General features: G+C 39.4%; 1 protein-coding gene across 1 annotated transcript in view; it reads right to left on the reverse strand.

Moving 5' to 3' along the window:
- frem3 (Fras1 related extracellular matrix 3) overlaps window positions 1-19,867 on the reverse strand; it is a 31,801-nt gene extending 11,934 nt beyond the window's left edge. Inside the window, exons 1-6 of the mRNA XM_015018152.1 lie at window positions 14,839-19,867; window positions 14,143-14,232; window positions 2,648-2,794; window positions 1,663-1,893; window positions 1,424-1,549; window positions 1,083-1,334 (exon numbers count right to left, since the gene is read on the reverse strand). Of these exons, the coding sequence (XP_014873638.1) occupies window positions 1,083-1,334; window positions 1,424-1,549; window positions 1,663-1,893; window positions 2,648-2,794; window positions 14,143-14,232; window positions 14,839-19,867 (5,875 nt within the window). The remainder of the gene's footprint in view (window positions 1-1,082; window positions 1,335-1,423; window positions 1,550-1,662; window positions 1,894-2,647; window positions 2,795-14,142; window positions 14,233-14,838) is intronic.
- Between the last annotated feature and the right edge of the window lie 4,908 nt (window positions 19,868-24,775).

Below are 24,775 nucleotides of genomic sequence, written 5' to 3' on the forward strand. Positions count from 1 at the left end.
GAAATGTATGCGGTTTGTTTAGACAGTAACTTTAATTATACTTTGATGTAATGCAGTAAATTACTTGAAGTGAGTGGGAGGGAAAGGCAAATCTGAAGAGTCAGAAAACCTCAAAAGAAACAGACAGAGGGGTCTTGAATTCCAACAAGCAGATGGGACAGAAGGAAAACATGTCTGTCATGTGGACAATGGTCCCTGTTGCTCCACCACCTGTCTTCTAGGCTTTGTTCAGAAAAGGATACACCAACGATGACATGGGGGTCACTTTTTATCTGGGTGCAGCATAACATCGTCTGTTTAAGGTAACACCTGTCTGCCGTTACCTTGTAAAGATGCAGGCAGCCAGGCCAATGTATGGAAATGAGAATGCTGTTGTCTCATCATCTTTGTTAAAGTCGCCGTCCTCTCAGACACCAGAATCGACACATAAAGCGTCAAAGGCTTTCAGGGAGCAGGATTACTCACATCTGACCCTCATGCAGCTCTGAGCCTAAACAGTCTGATTCCAGCCTTGGAAAAAAATGCAAGAATTTCATTTTGCAATGCTAAATTCCACAAAAGAGTATTAGAGCCTTACTAAATTATGAGAAAAAAAGTAATAAAATTACGAGAAAAAGTCGCAATCCTCTGACTTTATTTTTGAAATATTCTGACTTTGTTGTATTATTTTGACTTTATTCTTGTGATATGATTTTATTATCTATCAAAATAGCAATGTTTTCAATTTTATGTAAATACAATTAAACAAGTTTTTATAACAAATTAGGAATTCTGCATTGCATAGAAACTGAAGAACTGATTTAGAAAAACATGTTCAGTTGCAGGAGCACCACCCATCACTCTTAAGATAATGCTGTTTTAAAACTACAATTCTCAAGCTATATGCAAGCTCTTTCTGTAAAGCAGCAGACTGAAGGCTAGTTACCTCAACAAAAATGCTAATTGCCAAAAACAGCAATGTTTGTCAATTAGCAGAAATTGCTATTTTGTGTATCTACATAAAAAACTGTTTTTTCTGCCTCGTTTAATGAATTAGGAGTTTAGTATTTTAAACAAACTGAAAAACTCAATTCTCCACTCACCATCATCGCTGTCTGCTAAAATTGTGACTTTGGCAGATGGGAAACTGGCGCCCAGCTGGCCGCCCATCGGCATGCTGAGGCTGACGTTAAAGCTCTCCTCTTCCTCGTAAAGGGAGTCATCGATGATGATGATTCGGCAAACTTTTTCTCTCTCGTCCTTGTCGAAGCGCAGCACGCTGGTGTGGTCCTCAGCACGGGTGATGTAGTCGGAGTAGGAGAGGACAGTGGTGGGTATGGTGCCGGTGGCGGTACCTGTGGATTAACAGGAACTTTATTTTTGTTGGTGGACAAAAGAAGGAAATGAAGTTTTTCTTTTTTTTTTAAAAACAGGCTTTTCTCACCTTGCTGAGTGAAACAGACAACCATAAGTTCCTGGCTGGCATCGCCTGATCGCCTAACTGGCACTAGGAGCTCCCCAATATCCTCCTCTATCTTGAATTCTGCTTGTGGAATGAAAACTGTTGATTCTGTTTGGGAAGAATGACACAGCAAAACCAATTAATTGTGGTTTTATTTTAAAAAAACAAAAAAATGAACCAGTCTTAGAGGAGAAAAGTTATCTCCAACATGACATTCCTACCATCTCCAGGATCTACAATCTCCACCGTTGCAGTATCAGGGTACTCCAGAACCGCCATGACCGGGTCCGACAGCTGAATCTCAAAGGTCTCTGAGGTCTCAAACTCCTGGTCAGTGAAGATCTTCACCCTCCAGCTCGCTGTCGTCTGGCCTGGGTTGAACTGGACTTGCTTCTGAGCTTTGCCACGGAAATCTTTGTCCTTCTCAGCAGAGCCATCTTTTGTTCCAATACCTGAAAGAGAGGAAAACCCACTGAACTGTGAGGTTAGGAACTCAGATTCATTTATTTAAAACAAATTAATCCAATCCAAACTGAGGCAGAGAACACAGGAAGATGGGGTTTTTTCCAACCAGCAGATTCTTGCAGGATTTGCTCACATTTTCCCCTATTTGGGATGTTTCTTATCCTTTTCAACAACCCTTAATTTAAAGTAATCTTAAACAATCTACTCATATTATTTTGATAAAAATTGTGATAAAAAAACTACTACTTCTTTTGTAGGTAACCACATGACACAGAATTTATAGCGCCACAAACTTAAATACTGTTCTTGAAAAACATTCGTATTGGAAATAAGCTTTTTCAGGATGCCACATCTTTAAATAAGTGTGATTTATATCACTAAACTGTGCCTAGATAATTCATTTAGTCACAATATTTCAGCCTGAAGCTCAGACTTTGTAATTTTGTTACCCAATGGGATGAGAATTAACCAATCATCATGGAGAGCTGAAATATCTGGCTCACAACTCCCCCGTTCCTGTAACATCGGCAAATAAAGAGCAAGTGTTTCCAAATGCGCAGGATTGGTTGTTCTTGTTGAAAGGAATAAACACAGTTAAGGAGTTTTTAAAAGAATAATTAGTTCCTGATGCAAATTTGCACTATATAAAGTGAATTAAACTGAATATTTACCTGCAAACAAAAAAGAAACCAAATATTGTTTACATTACGTTTCAACAGCAGAGCAAGAGTCAACACTTACTGACAAAAGAGGTTTCCCCCAGGAAGCCTCTGCGTTTCAGCGTCACCTCCAGGAATTTGGCGTCCTCATCCACTAAGTAGTATTCCCGCTCCAGAGAGATCCAGGCCCAGTTAAGACGGAACGGCTGCGGCTTGAGTTTGTTTCCACCTGCAGAGGGAGAAAAGGGCCTTCATTCAAAGATCCTTTTCTACTGTGCCACAATCGACTTTGTTCTCATTACGAGTCAGTGAAGTGTGTAAACTGCAATCCGCAGAGAGCTCAAAGATAAAAGAAAGAAAAGAGACTTTTTCATTTCAGGTGGGAAACATGATAAGTTAATACCAAGGTTTCCTGAAACCGATCTGAATGCCAGCTTAAGAAGTCTCACAAGTTTCCTCTTTTTTCACTTCTAGAGGATTTTAATAGTTTGCTTTCCAAACTTTACTGACGCAAGTGTAAATGACGAACTTATTCTACATTAAGGAACAGCAGCAGTTGACTCTTATGTGAATTGTTTAAAAGAGGTGTGCAATTTTCAACACTGCTGAGGTGTATAAAATGAAAATCAGAGGAATATTCAAGCTGTACGAAGGTTTTAGATTGGTAGGTGCATTTACTATGCACTAAACCTGATATCCCAAAATCTAATTTTGGGATATTTAAAGAAGACCAACTTTAAACTTTTTGAACCTTCTCCAATACCTGACTTCCCACTGAAAATTATGCTTACAATCCAAATCCATGCCAGGGAACCTCCTACTTTAAATGAACACTAACAACTCCAGGAAAAAGTTAAATATCCAGTCAAGTGTATGTCAGAAACTTATTGGTGGCTCCAAAACGCTGTGAAACATTCCACAGGACATTTAACCAACTCGTTCAAATGTATTGCAAAACAAATATCACACTCAATAAGAAGTATGTAAAGCTCAAGGACCCATAACTTTGATCCAAAACCTTCAAGTTACTCCTTAATCCACACTATCTCATGACTCAAATAATCCCTCTGACTGTCAGATTAGTTTAGCTTGTAGGTTTGGAGTTCGATACTTTAGGAATACTTAAGATCACAGGTTTCTCCTGTGTAATTGGAGCTGATCCTGCAGTAAGATGAGCCTGGTGTGGCGGCCCGTGACATGTGACGGGAAAAGGGTCAATCTTAGCAGATTCTTCTCTGAGGTTGGGAAATGAGCTTTGCACTGCTAGTCACACTGAGTGCAGCCTCACTGACCTAAATCTCTTCAAGAAAGAGGAAAGCTGCTTGGCAATATGGTTAGAAAACCCAAAAGCTTTAAGAATGGTAGCGACCACTTCAACAAATCAGTAAACATAACTAAAAATTGAAAAACACAACATATTCAAAAACACGACATTAACTAAGCACAACTACAAATCAAGAAAATAAAACGGAAGAAGCCTCAATGGGAAACTTGAGACATCGTCGATTGGATGACACCACTTTTGACTTTAGAACTGGAAATTATTCTGGGATTCACTCTCTCTTAGTTAGATAGGACGGTCGACATGCATTGCCCAAACTATAAAAAACAAAGAAAAGAAAAGCTGAGATTCGTAGTATGTCCTCATTCAGAATATTCCTGGATAGCTGTAGCTATGTTTGCATCACCGGTAGGATTCATATTTCCAACAAATGTCCCAAAATAGGGCTGGCCAATAATAAATAACAATACATAGAAACACAATGAATATCAATAGATAATATGTCTGATAGAATATTATAAATATAAATAGAGTGCAAATAGAGGATAACAGAAAAAGTTATGTCACCAGTTTGTCTGTATTTCAGATATTTAAAACAAAAAAACTAATCAATAATTATCAATACTGACTGATATGAAATGCTTATATTGTGACACGTTTTTCAAATAAATCACCCGGTTCTACACTACTTCAAAGCTGCATTGTTAAAAGTTGTTGTTTTTTAATATGTAGTTGTAGTTAATGTCTTTTCTTAATTTGCAGTTAGTCAATCTCGTGTTTTTGAATATGTTGTGTTTTTCAATTTGTAGTTGTGCTTAGTGATTTGTAAAAGTGGTTTCCACTTCAAGGCCACCGTATTTACGTCACGATACAGGTATCAAAAATCATAACGTGAACTTAAAATTAAATGGGGGGTTTTTTCGCAACAAAAAGTTAACAACAAAAGAACATGGGGGTTAAGCTTCACTATAAACCAGCATTCAGCTCAGTTCTGCTTCAGCGACAAAGAAAGAGGCCACAGCCTTTATGCTATGTGACTGGAGAGAATGAAAACAGGGTGGGGGTGTTATTTAGGATAGGAAAGGGGGAACATTTCAACACTAGACCAGCCAGAGTAACAATAGATGCAGAACAACCGAGATGCAGTCAGAAGCATGACCAGATTCAGCCTCTGCAAAGAGATCCTGGAGTCAGGATTTACTTGATTTAAGTTTTAAGGTTATTTGGAGAGCACATTCAGGCAGGTCAAAGTGCAAAATTTACGTTAGAATATTTTGGATATGCTCCATGGAAAAAATCTGCAAATAATTTGGAATCACATTCCACAGGAAAAAGCTGCAATAGGTGAATCAGTGAATACTGAACTGCTAATATGATGAGGCCTAATGGAGTGAATGCCAGATTGTTTTTGCTAAAATTGCAACAAACTAACACAATTATCACTGTTATTAATGGTTGTTTTGGCTTGGCATAAATTATTCAAGTTGTGTATTACATTCATAAAACAACGAGAAGAATTGTTCTTTGTTACCTTGAGACTCACATTTGCTCTGTAATACTTGTAAATAGAAATTATTCAACATTCCTGCTTTGTGCATTAAATAAGAGAAAAACAGAAAGTCTTTGACTAGCTTCAGTTATCAGATTGTTTCTGTGCTGAGTTTCAGGGAACTGGCTGCAGCACCCGTTTGAAGCTGATACGGAGGTGAAGCTTTGCCAGCGGCTATCATCGAGGATTACCGAATGAACACGGTGAAGACAAGAAGCTGCTCAGGTTTGGCGTCAAGAAATCAGGAAGGTTTCGTTTTCAGATTTAAAATAGGGAGTGGAAAAAATACAAAGGAGTTTTTATGAATCAGCAGCAGGTATTTCATGAACTGCTGCACCTTAGACATCGTACTGCAGAGACATCGGCTGCAGCAGATGGTGTACAGAAATGACCAAAAAACATCTATAATTTCCTCTATGCTTTGCTTGAAAGTATCCAGACATTTTTAGTTAATCTTTATCAATAGTTTTCTAGATTTATTGAAAAAAAATATTGAGGAAGTGACTTCAGTCAGCTAGCATAACTGACTGAAGTCAAGCGAGGTCAGTTATGCTAGCTTGACTTTGACATGTAGCTGTGCTGCAGAATCCATTGTGTTTCAGTTCACTGCTGTATGTAAATATGTTTTTACATATTTATTAAAACTATTACCATGTTGTGACAGTATAATACTAAGCATATAATCTGTGAAAAAAATAAATCTCCTCTATTGCCTTCCTGAGCCGCTAAAATTGCAACAAAGGAACACAATTATCACTGTTATTAATGATTGTTTTGGCTTGGTATAAATTATTCAATTATTCAAAAACAACCAGTCAGAGCTAGGAGGAGACCTTAGTGCTGTCAATCAACCTTGTGAACTAATTGCTGAATGTGTGGTGGAGAAACTGTTTACAGTTACAGGAGGACTGTTTATCTGTCATCATCTGTGGTTTGCTAGCTAGCCTTAACATTCAAGACAGGCTCTAGCGTAACCATAACAGACACCAAACACGCGGGCATGATTGGCAGCAATAAAACCCTCCTCCTGGCTCTGATTGGTTGATTCTAGTTGCTACTGGGAGCACTGGGGAAGTCTCACCTATTATGACTTTAAAAGATATTTTTTATGAAAGTTACATACTACAGCTTTAAAGAATCTAGGAACTATGTTTTAAGAAAAAGTTTAAAATAATTCTGGCTCTCTCAAAGCAAAATAATAAAAAAATAGGGAATTTATCAAGCATTTTCTCTTTCTAGTAGCCAATCTTCCAGAAATAAACTAACTTGGCTGCTATTAAGTTACAAACATGAAAACAAAGCTCTCCCTTTGGCTTGATCTTCCAGTTTCTCACTCCTTTTCCTTATTTCCCGCCAGACTTTGAGGAGCAGATTGACAGCTGAGCTCAGATTCCTCCTCCCCCTCAATGTTGCCCTTCCTCCCTGTGCCGGCTTTGTTCGCCTGGAGGGCGACGACCGGCCGAGGAGGACAGCAGGCCACAGTCTGGGTGGGCCAGAGCTACCACCAAGGCATGCCTCCCTGCCTGCCTCCACATTGTTCAGAAACAGAGCCGGAGTGGGGAATCTCCCCGCGCCGGCTGCTTTTGTACATCCTGTCAGACAGTGAGCTGGAAGCTGGCGTGGGCAATGACAAATCGAGAAATAATCAGGACGCCAGACTTCCCACGGTGGCACAGACGATCGTAACAAAAACACAAAATGAAAACTTAAAAGAGGCTGGGAAAAGCTCATCCAAACACAGCCCTTTTAAACATGAGAGACGTGGATTTACGTCCCACTGATGGTCTGATTTATGACACTTTTTACGATGCTCTCTCTATATTAGACCGGCTATCAAATCCAATACTTACAGTAGCCGCTGGGCTCGACTCACATTTCCATTAGCTTTCAAACTGACCATCCTCATAATTTCTGCTGGGATGAAACGTTTTATAGGCTGCATGTATTTCTGAATGCCACAGTTAGGAGCTATTTCATAAATTACAGTTATGGTCACATACACCTATCCTGAAATACTGCATTGATTTTAGACTTTCAATAAGTTTTAAACCCCTCTTTTTCCTAAACAACTCAAAACAGAAGCATTTTTCACACAAATCTAAATTTATTGTGGATTTTCTCGAACTTAAAAACTTGATAGGACAAAAATAACTTGAATAATGTCCTCAGAGGACTGACCAATCATGTCAAAGGAACTCAGTAAAGATTGAAGATTTAAACCAGGAGGTCTTTTGGAGCCATAACCAGCTGCAGGATTAAACAACTCCAAGACTAGATTACCAGATGTATATCAGATTATGCATAAGCATAATGTATAGTTATCAAGGCCTGGAGAAAAAAACTAAATTGTCAGTCTAATGTGAAGAGAAAATGGATGGATATTCAGAAAGAACCTGAAAACAGCCAAAGCTAAAGGTAGCCAAGAACTTTAGCTTTGAAAGAATCGGCTCCATTGGCATTAACATTTTCAAACTTAAAGCTAACCGTCTTCTAGAGGAAAGTTATACTGTGAAACGAGATGAGGATTGAGCTACTTCTACTGAAAAACACAAAGCAATGTTTCCCATCCCAAAGATGAAGCGGAGAACTCCTTCAGTGACAGACTGCTGCATCCTAGTTGCACAAAGGGGCGTTATCACAGATTCTTCCTCCCAGTACAAGTGAAACTCTGTATATCATCACTGCTCCCAATGTTTACAGCCATGCTGTTATTTCTACACTTTTACTCATTTCTAAAAACATTTCTACGTAAAATACGACAAAACTATTGTTCAACTAGCTTTTTAGCAAGATATAGCTTGTTTTAAGCAAATAATTCCTTCATATTGATATTCTATTGGCAGATTATTTCAGTTATTACATGGGAAACATGTCTTGTTATAAGTAAAATAATATACCATTGGAGCAATGATTTATTTATTACTTTTTCATTAATAGTAAGCAATTATTTATTTAGCAGAATCTCTTATATCTTGCTGAAAAGTTACTAGGACAGAAGCTTTGTCTTATTTCAAGTGAACTAAAATATTTGGACCAGAAACTAGACCAAAATACTTGGTAATATTTTGTAGTTTTGCAGTGCACATAGCATAGTAGTGGCAGCATTGACAAAGTTGCTGAAATACAAAAGAACTCACTTGAAATTAACTCTCACTAATTCTGCTATCAAGAGTGGTTGAATAACATCTTGTGCATCTAATAATTGTATAAATTCATACTCTAGACATTTAATGAAGTTATGTGTTTTATTAGTGGTTCCAATGAACTACTAAGAGCTTCACACGTGTGTTTGTATTGCAGGTTTGCATCTGCAGCTTTCATTCTGTATAATCCACTACTACTATGGGAAGAGAAGGAATCAGAGACATATCAACACATCAGCAACATAAGATTTTCCTTTTCAAAACACAAATTAACTAAAACGATAATTCCATGTAATTGCACAGTGACTTTGCAAATAATAGTCTATGTAACCATAGAGACAACAAAGCAGGACCAAAACAGGTCCTCTCAGCTCTGCTGCCAGAGCCAAACATAGATAGTAAGATATTGGGTCAGGCCAGAGATATCACAGGAGAAGAAGGTCAACATGATGCTCTGACGTCCATCAGCATGATGCAAAGAGGAGCAATCTGCTAAGAATATCTTCATAAAGCAACCATCGCCCCTCTTCATTTCCTCATCAATCATCCTACAAGTATAAATAATGTGTGAGTTCCAGGCAGCTGAATGTCAGCGTCACACATTAAAGCTTTGGTCTGGTTAATCAAAGAGCTGAAAGACGATGACTAACAATGTTAACAATGTTAATCTCAAAAATGTTTAGTCAGAGTTTTTCTTTATTAATGTTTGAATTATGGCTTCCAATGAATGACAACCTAAACAAATCAGCAGGAGCCGCACACTGAAAGAACACATTTTTTTCCAAGTATTTGTTGTCTAGTTTCTAGTGCAAATATCTTAAGCACACTTGAAATAAGACAAAACTAACTTGCAAATAACTTTTCAGCAAGATATGGAAGCTTGTTTTTTTAACTAAATACTTCCATAATATTGTTTTTTAAAATAACAAATAAAAAGTTGCCAGAACATTACTCACGAGTAATAAAGGGTGAGAGAGAAGAGAGATAGACGACCAATGGGGACGGGGGACTGACTACCGGGTTGTGACGTAATTACTACAAAACCGGAAATTTACAGGAAAATGCTGAGACGGGAGAAGGGGTAAAATAAACATAAATAGTTTTCCGGCCAAAATAGGAGACTTGACAGGTATGCCAAAGACCGGACCCTAAACAGCAACTACTTACCGGACCAGAGAGGTACGTGTCTTTCATTGTTTCCCCCCATAAGCTGAAGGCGACAGCAGCAGCACAAACACCAGCAGCTTCTTCGCCCAGCTTCTTCCTCTTCCTCCGTTTGGTCTTCCTCATCTTCATTACTGGTTGTAATTTCTATATTCCCATCCATTTCAACGCGCTGCGGTTCAAATTGAAAAGGCTGGACTACGTTATTTATCGCTGTTTTACCTAGTCGGAGCTAGCGCAATCAGACCTAACACACGCCATTTACCCAGAATGCATAGCAGCGTAAACAAACAAGCTCCTATACCTTGCAGGAAAGCAGGGAAATTAACTTTTCATCAAGGTGTAGTGGATTAGGGCCACTGATAAAAAGATTTCAAGTCAGAACTCTGAGTTTAAAGTCAGATTGTTTTTTTAGTATATGTAATCCTCTTCTGTAGTATTTCTATATTTGCTCTAGAAACTAGACAAAAATACTTAGTAATATTGTGCATTTTTGCAGTCTATGATTCATAAAATTTAACTTAATAATGGAACAAATAATGTCCAATTAAACACCTCTGAATATGATACTTAAAATGTTCACAGTTGGGCTGGTTATGATGGATGTTTCAGTGGCCTGGCAGTCAAACAAACTGGAATATGGCTCTGAAGAAAAGCAGAAGTAAGTCAATGAGAGCTTTGCTAGGCGCTGCAACAGCTTTGCCATATGAGAGCAGATAAGAATAACTGCTGAAGCCATACATCAAAACTCCACACCCTAAAAGCCCCGCAAGCACCATAAATCAAGGCTGGAGAAAAAAAAAGGACAGAAACATAAAGAGTGAAGAGGTTCCTTGTTTAAAAAAAAAAACAAAGACAGGGAATTCCCACAAATATTAGAAGGGGAGAAATGGGAAATTAGCGAACGAACCAGATGGAACGAGAATGGTGGTGCCCTAAAGGGTCTCTAAAGTGCAGAGCGAAGTTTTGTGGAGGAGGACTGAGAGGCCAAGGCTTCCAGGAGTCACGGGGGCCCCGACTGTGGCACCATTAGTCACTAAATCTCCTGTGACTGTTGACACGACTGACATCCAAGATCCCCAAACACAGTTAGGAAGTATAACGCGGTCGTGTCAGTCAGCATGAAACACCACAGCATAAAAATAATACCTGAGGAAAATGACAAAAATGGCCACTTAAAGTGATATTTTCTTCCTAATCTTCCTCTACCTGCTCTAAAACACGCAGAGGGGGTTATCAGGCTTTGTGAGATTGGGTTGGATTTCTGGGGGCCTAAGAGCAGAGTGACCACAGACTTTGAAAGGGGATCCCCCTTCTCACGTACACACCTGTCTGCTTGGGATGCCACTTCACTTCAAACCCGTTCTCTGTCTGTGGTTCTGGAGTCTGGAGCCTTGCAGGAATTGCATTCCCTTGTCTGCCACTCAGTGATCATGTGACACTCAACACTCCAGAGTCTCCTGTTCCTCCAAACCAATTGTTACTAATAAAAAAGGCTATTTTACCTATTAAATGGCATAAAAGTTATGCCAAAGGCTTTCATTATCCTCAGTTTCTTTTAGAGTTTCACAGAAAAATTGGCTGGTGATCAGAAACCCGCCAGTCTAAGTGCACTGCAAAAATACAGTCTTACCAAGTATTTTTGGTCTAGTTTCTACTTCAAATATTTTAGTTCAAAACTAACTTACAAGTAACATTTCAGCAAGATATTGGAGCTTGTTTTAAGTCAATAATTCCTTAACATAGATTTTTTTAAATAGTGCTGGTTCCACTGTCTTTTACTATCTTTCTTGAATACAAAAATGGCCTCAAGCAAGAGGAGCACTACTTAGGAAAATCATCATAAAAGGCTTGAAAATGAGTTTGTGTAATTAATCTATGTAATGTGTTCACTTAGGGAATTATCTGAACTTGATTAACTTTTTAATAACATTCTTATTGATAACATTTTTGGCAACACATACATGCCTTGAAAATTTGAATGCTTTTTCTTTTATTTCTTAAACTATTAATTTAGCTTGTACAACAGTGTAATATTTTACCATATTTCCTTCATCTGTGGTGAACATTTTTATTTCCCCAGCAGAACTACGTCTGCTGGACACGGATATTAACAAGTTGTGAATCCACTTGTAAACGAAAGTATTTATTGCTTGAGAGTCCCACTGTTTGAAAGCCTGAAGGGAGATTCTGACCTGGTCATCTGTCAGGGAAGTTACCGCCTTCCCAGCAGACGGCGAGTCCAATCCAACATGAACTACAGTTTGTGTTTGAGGTCACTGCCATTATTAGAGGAGGAGGGTGAAATGTAGCATTCTAACTGCTTTACAAGAACTCATCATTACTCAAAATACTAAGCAATACATCAGCAGTTCTGTAACGTCCTGTTTCAGCTATAATTGCTATATGAAAAGAAAAGAGAAATAATTCAGATGAAAGGTAGTCACTTCCTGTCTCCCTGCAACCTTTGAAGCAAATGTGTTTGTTCTGTGCGGGCAGAGTTGTCACAGGTCACCTAGAGCAACGTGTAGAAACTTCTCAAACAGTAAAAAGAGAGACATGTTGAATGCACAAAGCATAGGCAAACTAAGCTAGTAAATCAGTGGTAGACACTGCTAACCTAAAAGTTAGTTGTGCTAATCATAAACTTTAGTTCCATTAATGCTAAAGAACTACAACAACAACACAGTGTTTATGCTAAAGCGCTAACTCCAATTCAAATTATATCTGCCCTTGAAAAACTACAACTCTCGACCACCAATTTAGGTGTGACATTATAATTTGCATGTTCTATAATAGATGTGTTTATTACTTAATTAAACTGTGAAATGGGTGAAATTAGTGCAGAGCATCTAGAAGCATGTAGGTGTTCAACCCAAGTAGCATTTACAGCCATCATTAATAATTATAACAAACATTTTAGAAATAATAATAAACAAGTAGCTTTTTAATATGAAGTTTTAGATTATTTATTTAAAGTTGTATGTTCTGTTTAAGAAAGAACATAGAACTTTAAAAGGAATTGATGGATTTTATGACATATTAAGTGCTGTATTATGTGGTTGAGTAACTTCACAGTTCAAATATGTTGGATGAAAAGTTTGTTACCTAAAGCCCAAACTGGGCGGATAATCTCAGGTGCAAATCTCTTCTGACCTCAAGTTTTACCCTCAAACACAAACAGCTCACCTGCTTAGATTTATCAGGAGACAGTCTGACCATTAGCATGCGCTGCAGCGGCATGTTGCTGCATGTCCAGGATGCTGCCACATCCACCAGCAGAGACTTTTAACACTTCCCAGGAGTAATCTACCAGCTTAGTCTCCACAGGATGTTTTGGTGTCACTGGTTGGTTCATGAGTCTTACTACTCATGAACCAAGTGAAATACTTGTTTTATGGTTGGATTTTTAGTATTTGAGTAGCCTGTCACTAAAACGTTTTCGATGTTTAATGAGTCCACTGTCAGAATCATAACCGACATAAATCGTTTAAAAGGAAGAAGTTCTTACAATCATGTTAAATTGTAAAGATTTAAGCATTTTTGAGTGATAAAATATTACCTGCGAACTGTTAATACTTAACTGCAAACAAAAATGCAATCATATGCAGGTTGAACATAAGCATAAAGGACCAAATAAAATGCTTTGAATAGCTCCTTGTTAGTTTTCTGTAAACAGTTTGTCCCCAACTTTGGAGATGCTATTTGGGTTTATAGCTAGCATTATTTTATGCAGACAGTAAAACAGCAACTCTGCTTTGTAAAGCTCCAAAAATTATATTCTAGAACCATCAGTATCTATCTGATTGAAGACTATTCAGCAGTCATACTTAATGGTTCCCCAACATTGAACACTTTCCATAAGTACCAACCAATTCACAATGTGATGAAAAATAGATTTTTAAACTGTACATCTTCTTCCTGAAACACAGTTACCTCTGTCTCTCTTGTGGTATAAAAAGTTTGGAAGAAATCACCTTCAATTGTTGTACCTGCTTTAGAGATTTACTTTATTAGTTTGTGATACCATTTATTTTTATTGTTATTTTCATGCACACAGCCAAAACAAAAAAAGCTCTCATTCTTAAAACGAACTGCTGAGCTCTGGGTGTAAATGTTTTGCAAGCATTTTAAACGTGACATTTAAAAGCTTTGAGAAGTTCCCTGAGGAAACAAGCTTTTTGTTCATGGACATTGAAGCAAATGGGAGTCCTTCACTTTTACAAACCCACAATAAGAGCTAGCTTTAGGTCTCCTCTGACCCCTGTCCTTTGAACCTGCAACCCTCTCCACTGCTGCCAACAGAGGCGGCACCGTGTCCCTGGTGTCGGTCATGGCCAGCTGCTCTAAGTCTTTGTGATGCAAACAGTTGTGACTGACAGAGAGCAGAACTTGTATATTTTTTGCGGCTATTAGGTAAAAGGATTTGGGATTCTTACCGTTGTCCTCGACTGTGAAATAGAAGATATCACTTGTGGCGTTGCTCCCATCCAACAGCACATAGCAGATCTTCATGTCGTTGATTTCAGCTGTTGTTATGAACAGAGAGGAACAAAAACATAGATGAAAGGCAACATTTCTTTTACAAACTTTTAGTTACTGATTTGGTAATGAAAACTGAAAAACGTACGTCTGTGTGACATCACATTATCTTAGGGGCTTTTCCTCATTGTTTAACCATTCTGATTTTTAAGTCACTAATAAATAAAGGTAATACGTATGAAAAAAATCAATAAGAAAGAAAAGCTAAAAAGAAAAATGCAATACTAAAGAAAATTGAGCATGTAATTAGCTTTGATCATTTTCCAAGTCAAGATAGTCAAGGAAAAGAGTACATAAAAACAATTGTACTTCAAGAATATTTTCATTTTATAATTTTCTGAATAAAATTAGAATTTTTAAACCAAATTTTTCAACAATCATGTTTTTGCATGTTTTCAGCTTCTCCCTGCTCCAACACTGATACAAATGACTGAATAACCTCATCACATCATCTAGAGGCCTGATAATAACTCTTTTGTTTTACTTGGATGTGTTGAACCAGGGAAACATCTAACATGTGCAGGAAACATGCAGACACTGATGTAATTGAACATCAGAATGTGAAATAATTTCACGGTGTGCTGCTTGCTTACCTTGTGTGAAGGTGTTGATGCTATGATTGCCCAGCTCCACATTCATGATGAAGCCATGCAGCGGCTCCTCAGACACACTGTACTTCAGGACCTTCTGAGGGCTGTCTCTGTCCTCTGATCTAAGGACCTTGCTGGTAAAAACGAAGCCCAGGTGTCCCGTTTGGAGGACTCTCAATGAAGCCGCAGCTTTGTTGACCACAATCTGGGGCACACCATTATCCACCGTGTTGATGTGGATGGTCATCATTTGAGGCTTGCGAGTCTCATACACCGTATCAGGAAAGACGTAAAAGTCTGTGTGAGTGCCATCCGTGACTATGAAGGAAAAGCTGTCCTCGTTGGTCTCTGTGCCGTCGTGTTTGTAGCTGATAAGGTTCTCATTCAGGTCCTGGTTGGTGAAGGATGTAATTGGCCGGCTGTTGTTGAAGAGCAGCTGGCCATGCACGGGTACCTGCGTGACTGTGAAGCGGAGCAGGTTGTCAGGCGTGTCCCGATCCTCAGCCGTCAGTTCAAATGGTGTAATGAGTTTGGTTTCTCCCTCCTCCACAACCAGCTTGTGCACAGTAACGACAGGTTTCTTGTTATCTACATCAGTGATGGACACTCTGAAGGTCCGGAAGACAGGATTGTAACCATCTGTCACCTCAAACTCAAAGCTATCCATTTTGACCTCGTCGTCTGAGGTGTGGATGTAGTAGATCTTGTTGCCAGCCAGCTGCAGTTGGGTGAAGGTGGAAATGGGAACACCTGGAAGATCAGTGCACTCTAAATGCCCCCGGCTGGGTGCTCTTGTGATGCTAAAGCTGAGATACTCATCAGGACTGTTGATGTCAGATGTGCTAAGGAGGTCAGTGGTGAGTGTTACTTTCCCCCCTTCTTTGAGTGTCACACCTTTGTTGATTACATCTGGGAAAACCATGTCAATGCTGCCAATGTTGATGTAAAAGTAGCGATCGATAAGAGGATTGATGCCATCTGTGACGTCAAATTTCAGCAGGTCTCGGATGCCCTCCTGGCCTGTGTGGACGTACAGAATGCGTTGCTTGTCTATTTCATCCTGTGTGAAGTTCATCCCCAGGGTTATGTTTCCCAAAACACTACCAAATTTGTTTATACGCTGAAGGTAGCCTTGCCCAGGACCATATCGCAGAACATATGTTAGTTCTCTATCTTCAGAGTCAAGGTCTGTTGCTTTTAAAGCCCTGTTACTGATGACCTTCGTCTCCCCAATCTCAACATCAAGGCCGTCATTTATAGCCATTCTTGGTGTCTCATCATCAACAGGAATAACAATGATGAGAACTGTTTTCTCTACTGCATGTTTTCCATCGGAAAGCCTGATGTCAAAGCTGTCCTCTTTGGTCTCAGAGTCATCATGTTCATAGACAATGTTGGCTGCTTCTTTGATCTGTTCTAAGCTGAACCTTTCTACAGGGACAGTGCCTGTGCTTAGCTGTTGGATTATCGCCCCATGCTTGGGGTTTTTGATGATCTCAAAAAACAGCTCGTCCTCGGGGATGTCAGCATCAGCTGCGTTCAAAACCGGAGTGTCAATCACTAAGTTCATGCCTTCCATTACCACAAACTCACGTGTGAAGATCTCCGGTTTCTCGTCATTGGCCGGAATGATGACAATGTTGAGGAAGTGGCGTTCAGAGAAGTTGATGCCATCGGAGCAGCGGAACGTGAACTGATCCTCCACAGGTTCAACTCCTTTGTGGATGCTTTGGACGTAGTAGATGTGACCAAGCAAAATGTCTTTAATGGTAAAGGCAGTGATGGCAGTACCAGCTCTTGATTTCTCAGATCCTGTGGCTGGGGAGATGTTTTCTACATAACCAGATGTTGGTTGGACAATAATGGTGCATAGGATGTCATCATTGTTGGTGTCAACATCCTCAGCTTGAATGTGATTTATGGTAATGACATTCTTCTCTCCTTCCACCACAACAAATTGTCCCCCAACTCTGACAACAGGTGGGATGCTATCAACAGGAAGGATGGTCACATGAACAGTCACACCCTGGACTTTGTTGCCACCTACAACCCACTGTTCAGACATGTCAGAAAGAGTTAGGTTGAAGGAATCGTGTACTTTGACTGGACCGATTTCACCAGAAGTGTGAGCATACACCACCACTCCGTTGATGATGTCCTCCTGGGTGAACCTCTCAGCTGGAGCTCCGTTAACTAGAATTTCACCCAGCCTTGGAGGTTCCTCAACAATGAAAGCCAGCATGAGGTCATCCGTGTCCTTATCACGTCCTTGAATGACGTTACTGGTGATCTCCGTTGCTCCGTTCTCCAACACATCGATGGCAGCCCCTAACACGCCAGCTGGGAGCATGATAGTCGGGGTTTCGTCGTCTACTGGCTCTATAGTGACCCTAAGAGTAATGGGGACCTCATGGAAACCATCGCTCACAGAAAGTTTGATGACATCGCTGAGAGATTCCTCTCCACCATGGAGGTAAGTCAAGAGGCCGTTTGCAATATCTTCGAGAGTGAACGTTTCACCATTTGACATATAAATGCCTAAATATTGCAGCTGTCCATATTTAGGAGCTTGGGTCAAAGTGAAGATGATATTTCCATCATCTGTATCTGTGTCAGTGGCGTACAACTCCTTGCTGCTAATTATAAAAGTACTTGTTTCCTTGACAGTAAATCCTGTGTTGATGATTTCTGGGGGTTTGTTGTCAACTGGCTGGAGGAAAATTGTGAATAAGCCATCTGCTGAGTTACCAGCTGTGTCCTCCACAATGAATGTGAACTGAGCGACTTTTGGAGTGATGCCCAGTTCCTGGTCTGGAGGCTTGTAAGCTACTTTGTGGTGATTAACCTGGGCTTGTGTAAACTCTGTAATTACAGTGTCAGGGCTGTCAGTCAGTACAATCTTACCCAAGGGGGCTAGATTGTTCTCATCGGTATCGGTTGGTACTTTAGTGATTGTGTATTTCAGGTCTCTGTCGTCTGAATCCAGATCAGTATAACACAAGAAATTCTTCCTGAAGAAAGTGAGCTCATATTCCTGGACGGTCATATGAAGCGTGGTGCCTGGGAGCAGCACTGGCGGAAGGTCATCGACAGGGAGGATTTTAATGGTGAACGTGTGCTCACCTGACTGATTAGGGGGGTCGTTGTCATCCTGGACACGAAACACAAACAAATCTGTCACTGTGGTGGTGCTGTGAGGTCCGACGTGTCGATAGAACAGCTTTCCATCGAGAATATCCTTCTGAGACCACTCAGTTACCACCTGCTCGAACATCTCATCTGTCTCACTGAACTTCCACTGAGAGGGGTCAGTGGGTGGCTCGACTTGCCTGAGTAAGAGCTCCCCCATGGTGGAGTATGGTGCTTCCAGAATGAACCTTATAAACGAGTCTTCTGAGTCAATATCTGTGGCACTCAGGATGAAGGGAGAGATCTGCATCATTTCTTTCTTAAACAGCACCAGACCGGTGTTGGCGTTGATTATTGGGGGCTCGTCATCAGTGGGAACAATGGTGATGGGAAACAAAAATTCCACTTCATGCCTTCCATCTGTCATTCTTAAAATAATGTTATCGCTGTAGGTGTCGCTGCCATCATGCTGGTACACAACAATGCCAGCGTCCAGATCAGACGGCGTAAAAAATTTCCTGCGCATGCCAAGCACAGTCAGGTCTCCATGTTTCAGACCATCAACAACGGTAATCCTTACATCTTCCAGGTTATCCTCATCACTGATTTCCAGATTCTGGGAGCTGGACAGAGCTCGGGATTGGCCTTCAAACAGTAGCTGACCTGTATTTTTGGTTGCAACAGGAGCTAAGGTGTTCATAGGTTTCACCACTATCATAAAAGCAAATGGGTCAGACACTGCGCCATCAGTATCTACAATTTCAAACTCTAATTGGAAAATCCTCTCTTGATCTGAATCCTCTGAGGGAGGCTTGTATGCTATTTTCAAATCCCTGATGTCCCTCTGGTTGAAGGAAGTGATGGGGAGATTCTGATCATCTGTGCTGATTATATAACCCTGCTGAGGGCTCAGAGGTGAAGTAATATTGAAAATCAAATTGTCTGGGTCAGATTCAACATCTTCAGCTGCCAGCATGTCGCTTGTAATAGCCGTCATCACAAACTGATCAACCTCCATCATCATCATGGCTACAAAGCTGGGTTTAGGAGCCGTATTTTCTGCACCTTCTCTTATTCTGACCATTGTTTGGAAGTGCTCCTGCATTATTGTGCTGCCCTCATTATCCTGCAGCTCTACCATCATTGGAATATAGTCTCTGTTCGGTGATTTGGTTTTAGCAGTGTGTTTGTAGTGAATACCCAGATTTACAAACTCATCACAATCAACCAGTTGGCCATTGGGGGGGCTATTGAAAAGCGTGCCATACCTGGGGAGGCCTCCGGCGCCGACCAGCGTGGTGATCTTACACTGCGTGACCCCATCCTCAAAGGAAAACTCCAGAGCCTTTTTGTCAATCAGGCTGCTGTCCCCATTGAGTTTCTCCACATTAAGAGGCATATTCTTGAGGAGGATCTCGAGCTGCTGGAAAACCACCTCCACTTCCAACATGAATGGGATGATAACCGTGTCTGTGTGGGAATCATAGCGAAGTTGCATCTTTACACGGTCCCTGCTGGGGCTACGAGATCCAAAGTGAGTGTATTTCACTTCGTTAGCTCCAAAAGAACAGGGAAACCTTTTTGGGGTCAGCATCCCAGGTTTCTGGGTCAGCGGGTCATTGTCCAAAACTGTTATGTGGCAGCGGTCGCTGGGCTGCACTTCTGTAATAAGGTCTTTCACAGGGTCCAAAAACACTGACCTCCCGAAAGGCACCCTGATCCCATTATTAGCAATGATGATGTCGTCTTCATTAGGTCCAGACTTGTGATAATAGAGGTGACTGGGATCAAAGGGCTCAGAAAATACTGAAACAAGACATGAACTGAGACACAGAGTCAAGAGCAGGCATCTAAGAAATGCCCACTTTTTGCAAAGTTGGGAACTTTGCAGACAACCAGCCATGTCCTCTGCTAGTTGTCCTGGAGATTATATATATATCACAGATTCCGCCTCTGGATGAAATAGTAATAAAAAATCATGAAAAAGGAGACGTCTTCCTGCTGGTTTGTGCCTTTGAATCAGTCCCTGTGTGTCTGTGTGGCCACACAGAGACACGAGTGTGTGAAGGCTGCAGGGCTGTGCAGGTAAGAATGAAACAGTAGACAGTGACAGGCTCTGACTCCTCCTTCTGTAAGCACAGGGGGGGAGCCTCCAGCCCCCATGGCTAATTTAAGAAAGACCATTGGACAAGTCTGAAAAAGAGCTGCTCCAACCAACATTTACCCCCCTTTTCTTCCGTCATTAAAATTGCAATGGGAGAATAAAAGAAACAAATAAACCAACTGTATTGGCATGTGTACAGTACGATTGTTGATTATGTGTAAAATCAACAATCAAAATATAATTTGAAATTGAGAAAAAAATGTATACTTGACAAATGTTTCCGGTGTTTCATAATCTATTGGCTATACATTAGAAACAATTTTTTTTTTTTTAGGTTTTATCTTGCAAACTTTAGTAAACATAAAAATATACTTGCATATAATGTGTTTTGTTGAGGTGGAAAGCATAATTTATTGATAAACACTTGCAAATAAATAATCAGGTGTTGTGCATCATGACAATCAGACGTAACTTCTACCTTCACATATTTTTCTAATTTAGAAAATTAGAAAAATATGAAGCCTATTTATGCCACTCTGATGAAAAAACAAAGTTAAATCTGATAATTATGACTTACCAATCTCATAACTACTATCAGAGTCAGCCTGCAACTCTCTTTGTAATCCTAATGATTTTTTTTTAATCAAAAATATAAAGTTTGACAATTTAAATGAGGCAGTTTTACTTAGTATAAGCCTAGACAAAATATGTTGCTCCAAATCAGGACTACAAATAGACTTACTGCTGACTTATCTCTAAATGACGTTTACACGTAGATTTAATGTTAAAATCGGATGTACAGGACATTTAATGCAGAAGGCTCTGGTGCCTTCTAATGACTTGATACATTTAAACTTAATTAATTAAAGTAGAATTTTAAGATAAAAAAACAACAAAAAAGATTTGTATGTATTATGGCAAAAATCACATGGGCTCAATTTCTGACGAAAAAAAATCAAGTTTGAAATGTCTTATGGGGCCAAATGTATTTACTTTTTGTAAATATGTATTCTGCCTTCAAAATAGTTTCTGTGGTATAGATGAAAACTATAAATGTAGAAATAAACTGCATTTCTATAATAGACAAAGGATCAGGATTAGGAAAAAAATATCTGAAGCTATATAAATAAGTGAAAAGAAGCCATCATTCCAGTGAGAACATGAGGATCTGCACTCCTGGCTCAAGGTTGTGAGAAGATAAAAATACAGAGGAACCTTTAGGAACAGATTGTCCTCCCAGTTGATCTCCAGCATTTACCATTTCTTCATCATACTGAACACTAATTATATATTTTTTTTAATTTACCAAACCTACAAAGTGTCATATTCTCGTATGTTTGCTGGCTGGAACTTTTGTCAATGGACAATTTTAATTTAAAAGCACTCCTCAGAATGTCTGAATAATTCAGATTGTAATTGAGGAATAAACCCTTAATTGACTGAGGATAGAGATGTTTTTAGGGCAACCTTCCTTGATGTGTGGGCCAGATAGCAGAGATGCCGTTTGCATTCAGGCATTCTGTATCACGCTTTTCATTGCATCCTCTAAATAAATCCTGGCCTCCTTACTTGTCCAAAAATACACGTGGGACACATACCAAATGGTGTAACTACAGAAACAAACCAATGCTCTCCAGCGTTTATCTTACATTTCTTCCTTTAAAAAGACAAAGCAAAAAACAACGAGCTGTGGGCTCAGCCGGAAACTTATTTATCTGAAACCGAGTGATAAATAAAACAAAGTACAATCGTTTATGTATGCTAGCTGCTAAGTGCGCCTGTTGTTGGGATAAGTACATTAATGCAGCCATTAGCTTTCCTTTTAATTCAGACTTGAAAGACATGACATGCATTTAATGGGAGTCCAAGGTAAACTGACAGAGATGCTGGTTGGAAGCCAGGCTCAGACGCCCAGGATCAACTCCTCATCCTGGGGAAAGCTCTTGATGACAGCAGTCGCTAATGAGCCGATGATGGATGAAACACAAAGTCTGAGTAGATCCTGTCCCTTCATCCTGAGCAGCCACAAAGACAGAAGACACAGTCTGTTGTCCTTTCAATCCAGACTATAGTTTCCTCTGTTAGCTTGAGCCTGTGGGGAGCTGTAATTGGTAAATAAGCTAAGCTTAGATAAGCCCTGGTATTCGCCCTAAAATCAGGGAATAGAATAGAAGCTGTTTTAACACTACTGCAGAAGTTAGCATCTGTAGTCTTCCTTATCTCCATTGCTGGAGGTGCAGCCAATAAACATCAAAATGAATGGCGCTCCTGGATTAGCTACTTTACAAGCCGCAGTCAATAGAGTGTTAAGTTCCCAAGCTGCATCTTCTTTTGAAACTTTTAGATTTACTCTATAAAAAATTCAGTGAATATGCACATTTTTAGCAAATGTATTCCACAGAAAAATCCATGAACCAGAACTGCAAATAGGCAGTATTACAACAGTACGTTAGTGCCATTGTAGATACAAAAAAAAAAGAAGTAAATTTCTGCCAAAAAAAACCCTCAGAAACTGAGAAATTAATCTCAGAAAAGGTCTAGAAAAACAAGGAAATTTCTCAGCTCCAAAAGTAAAAAAAAAAATGCAAGAAAAAAATCTGGAATTTTGAGAATAATCTTTGATGTTTTGTTGACAAAACTTTAAATTTTCAGAGCTTGAAAAGTTGAATGTCTGGAAGAAATAAACTCAGAAATCTTTAGATAAATTACACACTTTTTTTTTTAGAAGAAACAGATTGTGAAGTCGAAACTCTTTCAGAAATTTTCAGTTTTAAAAGTTGAAAATTCTCAACTTTTTGAGCTCACAAATGGCAATTCATGATGATGCATAAACAATTTCAACAATTCTGATTCTGAGATTAAAGTCAGGCTCCTGTAATCAAATCTGCCTTCTGAGATTGTCAATATCCTTTTTTATTTTGATCTTTTCAAGTGGGCCCTAATCCTCTTCCAAACTCACACACGCATCCCTACGGACAATTTTATGAGACATCTGTCATGATAAAGTCGGAGAACCTGGAGAACATGAAAACTCCAAGCAGGAAGAACCCGGGCAGGGATTTGAACTGAAATGCACCATTGCTACCAACAGCACAGCTTGAACAGTTATGCTGAGATGTTTATCCATCAAGAGCCAACAGGTTTTGATTGAAGGTTGCAAAGATGGATAAATAAGAAGCTCAAACAGATTCTATAAAAACTTGTTTTGACGTCAGAGCAGGAGGCTCACCCATGATGAACTTCGTGCCTCCTTAGAATAGCCGAATAAGATTCCCCCTGACATTCTCTTTGCGCCACTTTCTAGCATTCAAATCATCCAGGCCGATGTAAATATACTCTGCATAAATATAGAGGATACTGAGACCTCTGGATCCAGTTTCGAGGAAGAAGAGGCTTGTGTTCTGCTGCACTGAGGGGTTTGTTGCAGCGCATTCATGACTGCGGTCAGGTCTAAGCGTGCTCCTGCCGTCACCGCTGCACCGCAGGCTCAGTGCAACGTTTCACCTGCTTAATGGTGGATTAAACCCTTCTGTGGACACACCGATATATGCCATCACTTGGTTTTAAACCGGAGCAGAAGTCCGTGGAAACAGGCTTAATATAGCAGCTGGACCACTCCCAAAAACCAGGAAAGTCATCACCGTTTATACGGCTCGTGAAATTAAACAGGAAATGTATGTTAACTGAGCTTTATGGTGTGATAAATTGTGAAGTAGTATCCATGACTCTACACATATAGCATAAATAAAACAGTGGACTCTACATGATCAAGCTACTTAGTTCTTTGGATCCAGAGCAGAGTTATGACAACCAGAAACCATTGACCAGGCCCGACGTTTCATTGGACTGGAAATGGTAGAATCTGATAAGTTCTACCAGCTTTGAACATCTAAAAGTAAAACAAAAGCCCAAATGAGAAAACTAATTTTGGTCACTTGTATCCATAACCTCGTTCTTTCGGTCATGACCAATCGAGAGCTTTGCCAATTCTCCTTTACAAAATTGCTCAATCTCAATCCATGGGATTGGTCATTTTAATGCATTATTATATTTTAATCTAAATCTTCGTAGCTGAATGCTTGGGGTTATTGTTTTGTATGAAAAAATAAAAAAGTGAACATGCAAATTTAACAGAAACATTTATTAGTTACAATAAACTCCAATCACAACTTAAAAAAAAAAAGAATCTAAAGATTGCAAACAGTTTTTAAACTTCAGTTCCAACTTTCTCATAATGTTTATAAATAGACCCTAAATGGTTTTGGCACACATCTCAAAAACAATAGTAAATAAACTCTAAATTTCGGAAAACATGAATAGTTCATGAATAAGAACTTTTTAAAGATGTAAATCTTATAAAATCACTATGGAGTTAAAAGTAAGATCAAGTAAAATATGAAATAATTGGCTTCAGAAAGTTTTAAGAACTTGAGTAAAGGACTGTGCAGATTTTTTCAACTTCAACTGGGAGAATCTGAAGTTTTTAGCAAGATGTAGCAGCTTGCTTTAAGCCAATAATTCCTTAATATTGATTTTTAAAAAAGTACTACTTCCATGTTACAAGACATTTTTCCAATGTTATAAGTAAAATAATTTGCCAGTGGGACCAATACTTTTTATAAATGTTCAAGAATTATTGACTTAAAGCAACACTTACATGTTGCTAAAAAGTAAATGTAAGCTGGTTTTGTCTTATTTCAAGTGTAC

Source organism: Poecilia latipinna, unplaced genomic scaffold (genome assembly GCF_001443285.1).
Source record: "Poecilia latipinna isolate Pla-1442-1.1 unplaced genomic scaffold, P_latipinna-1.0 Scaffold78, whole genome shotgun sequence".
Lineage (NCBI taxonomy): Eukaryota > Metazoa > Chordata > Actinopteri > Cyprinodontiformes > Poeciliidae > Poecilia > Poecilia latipinna.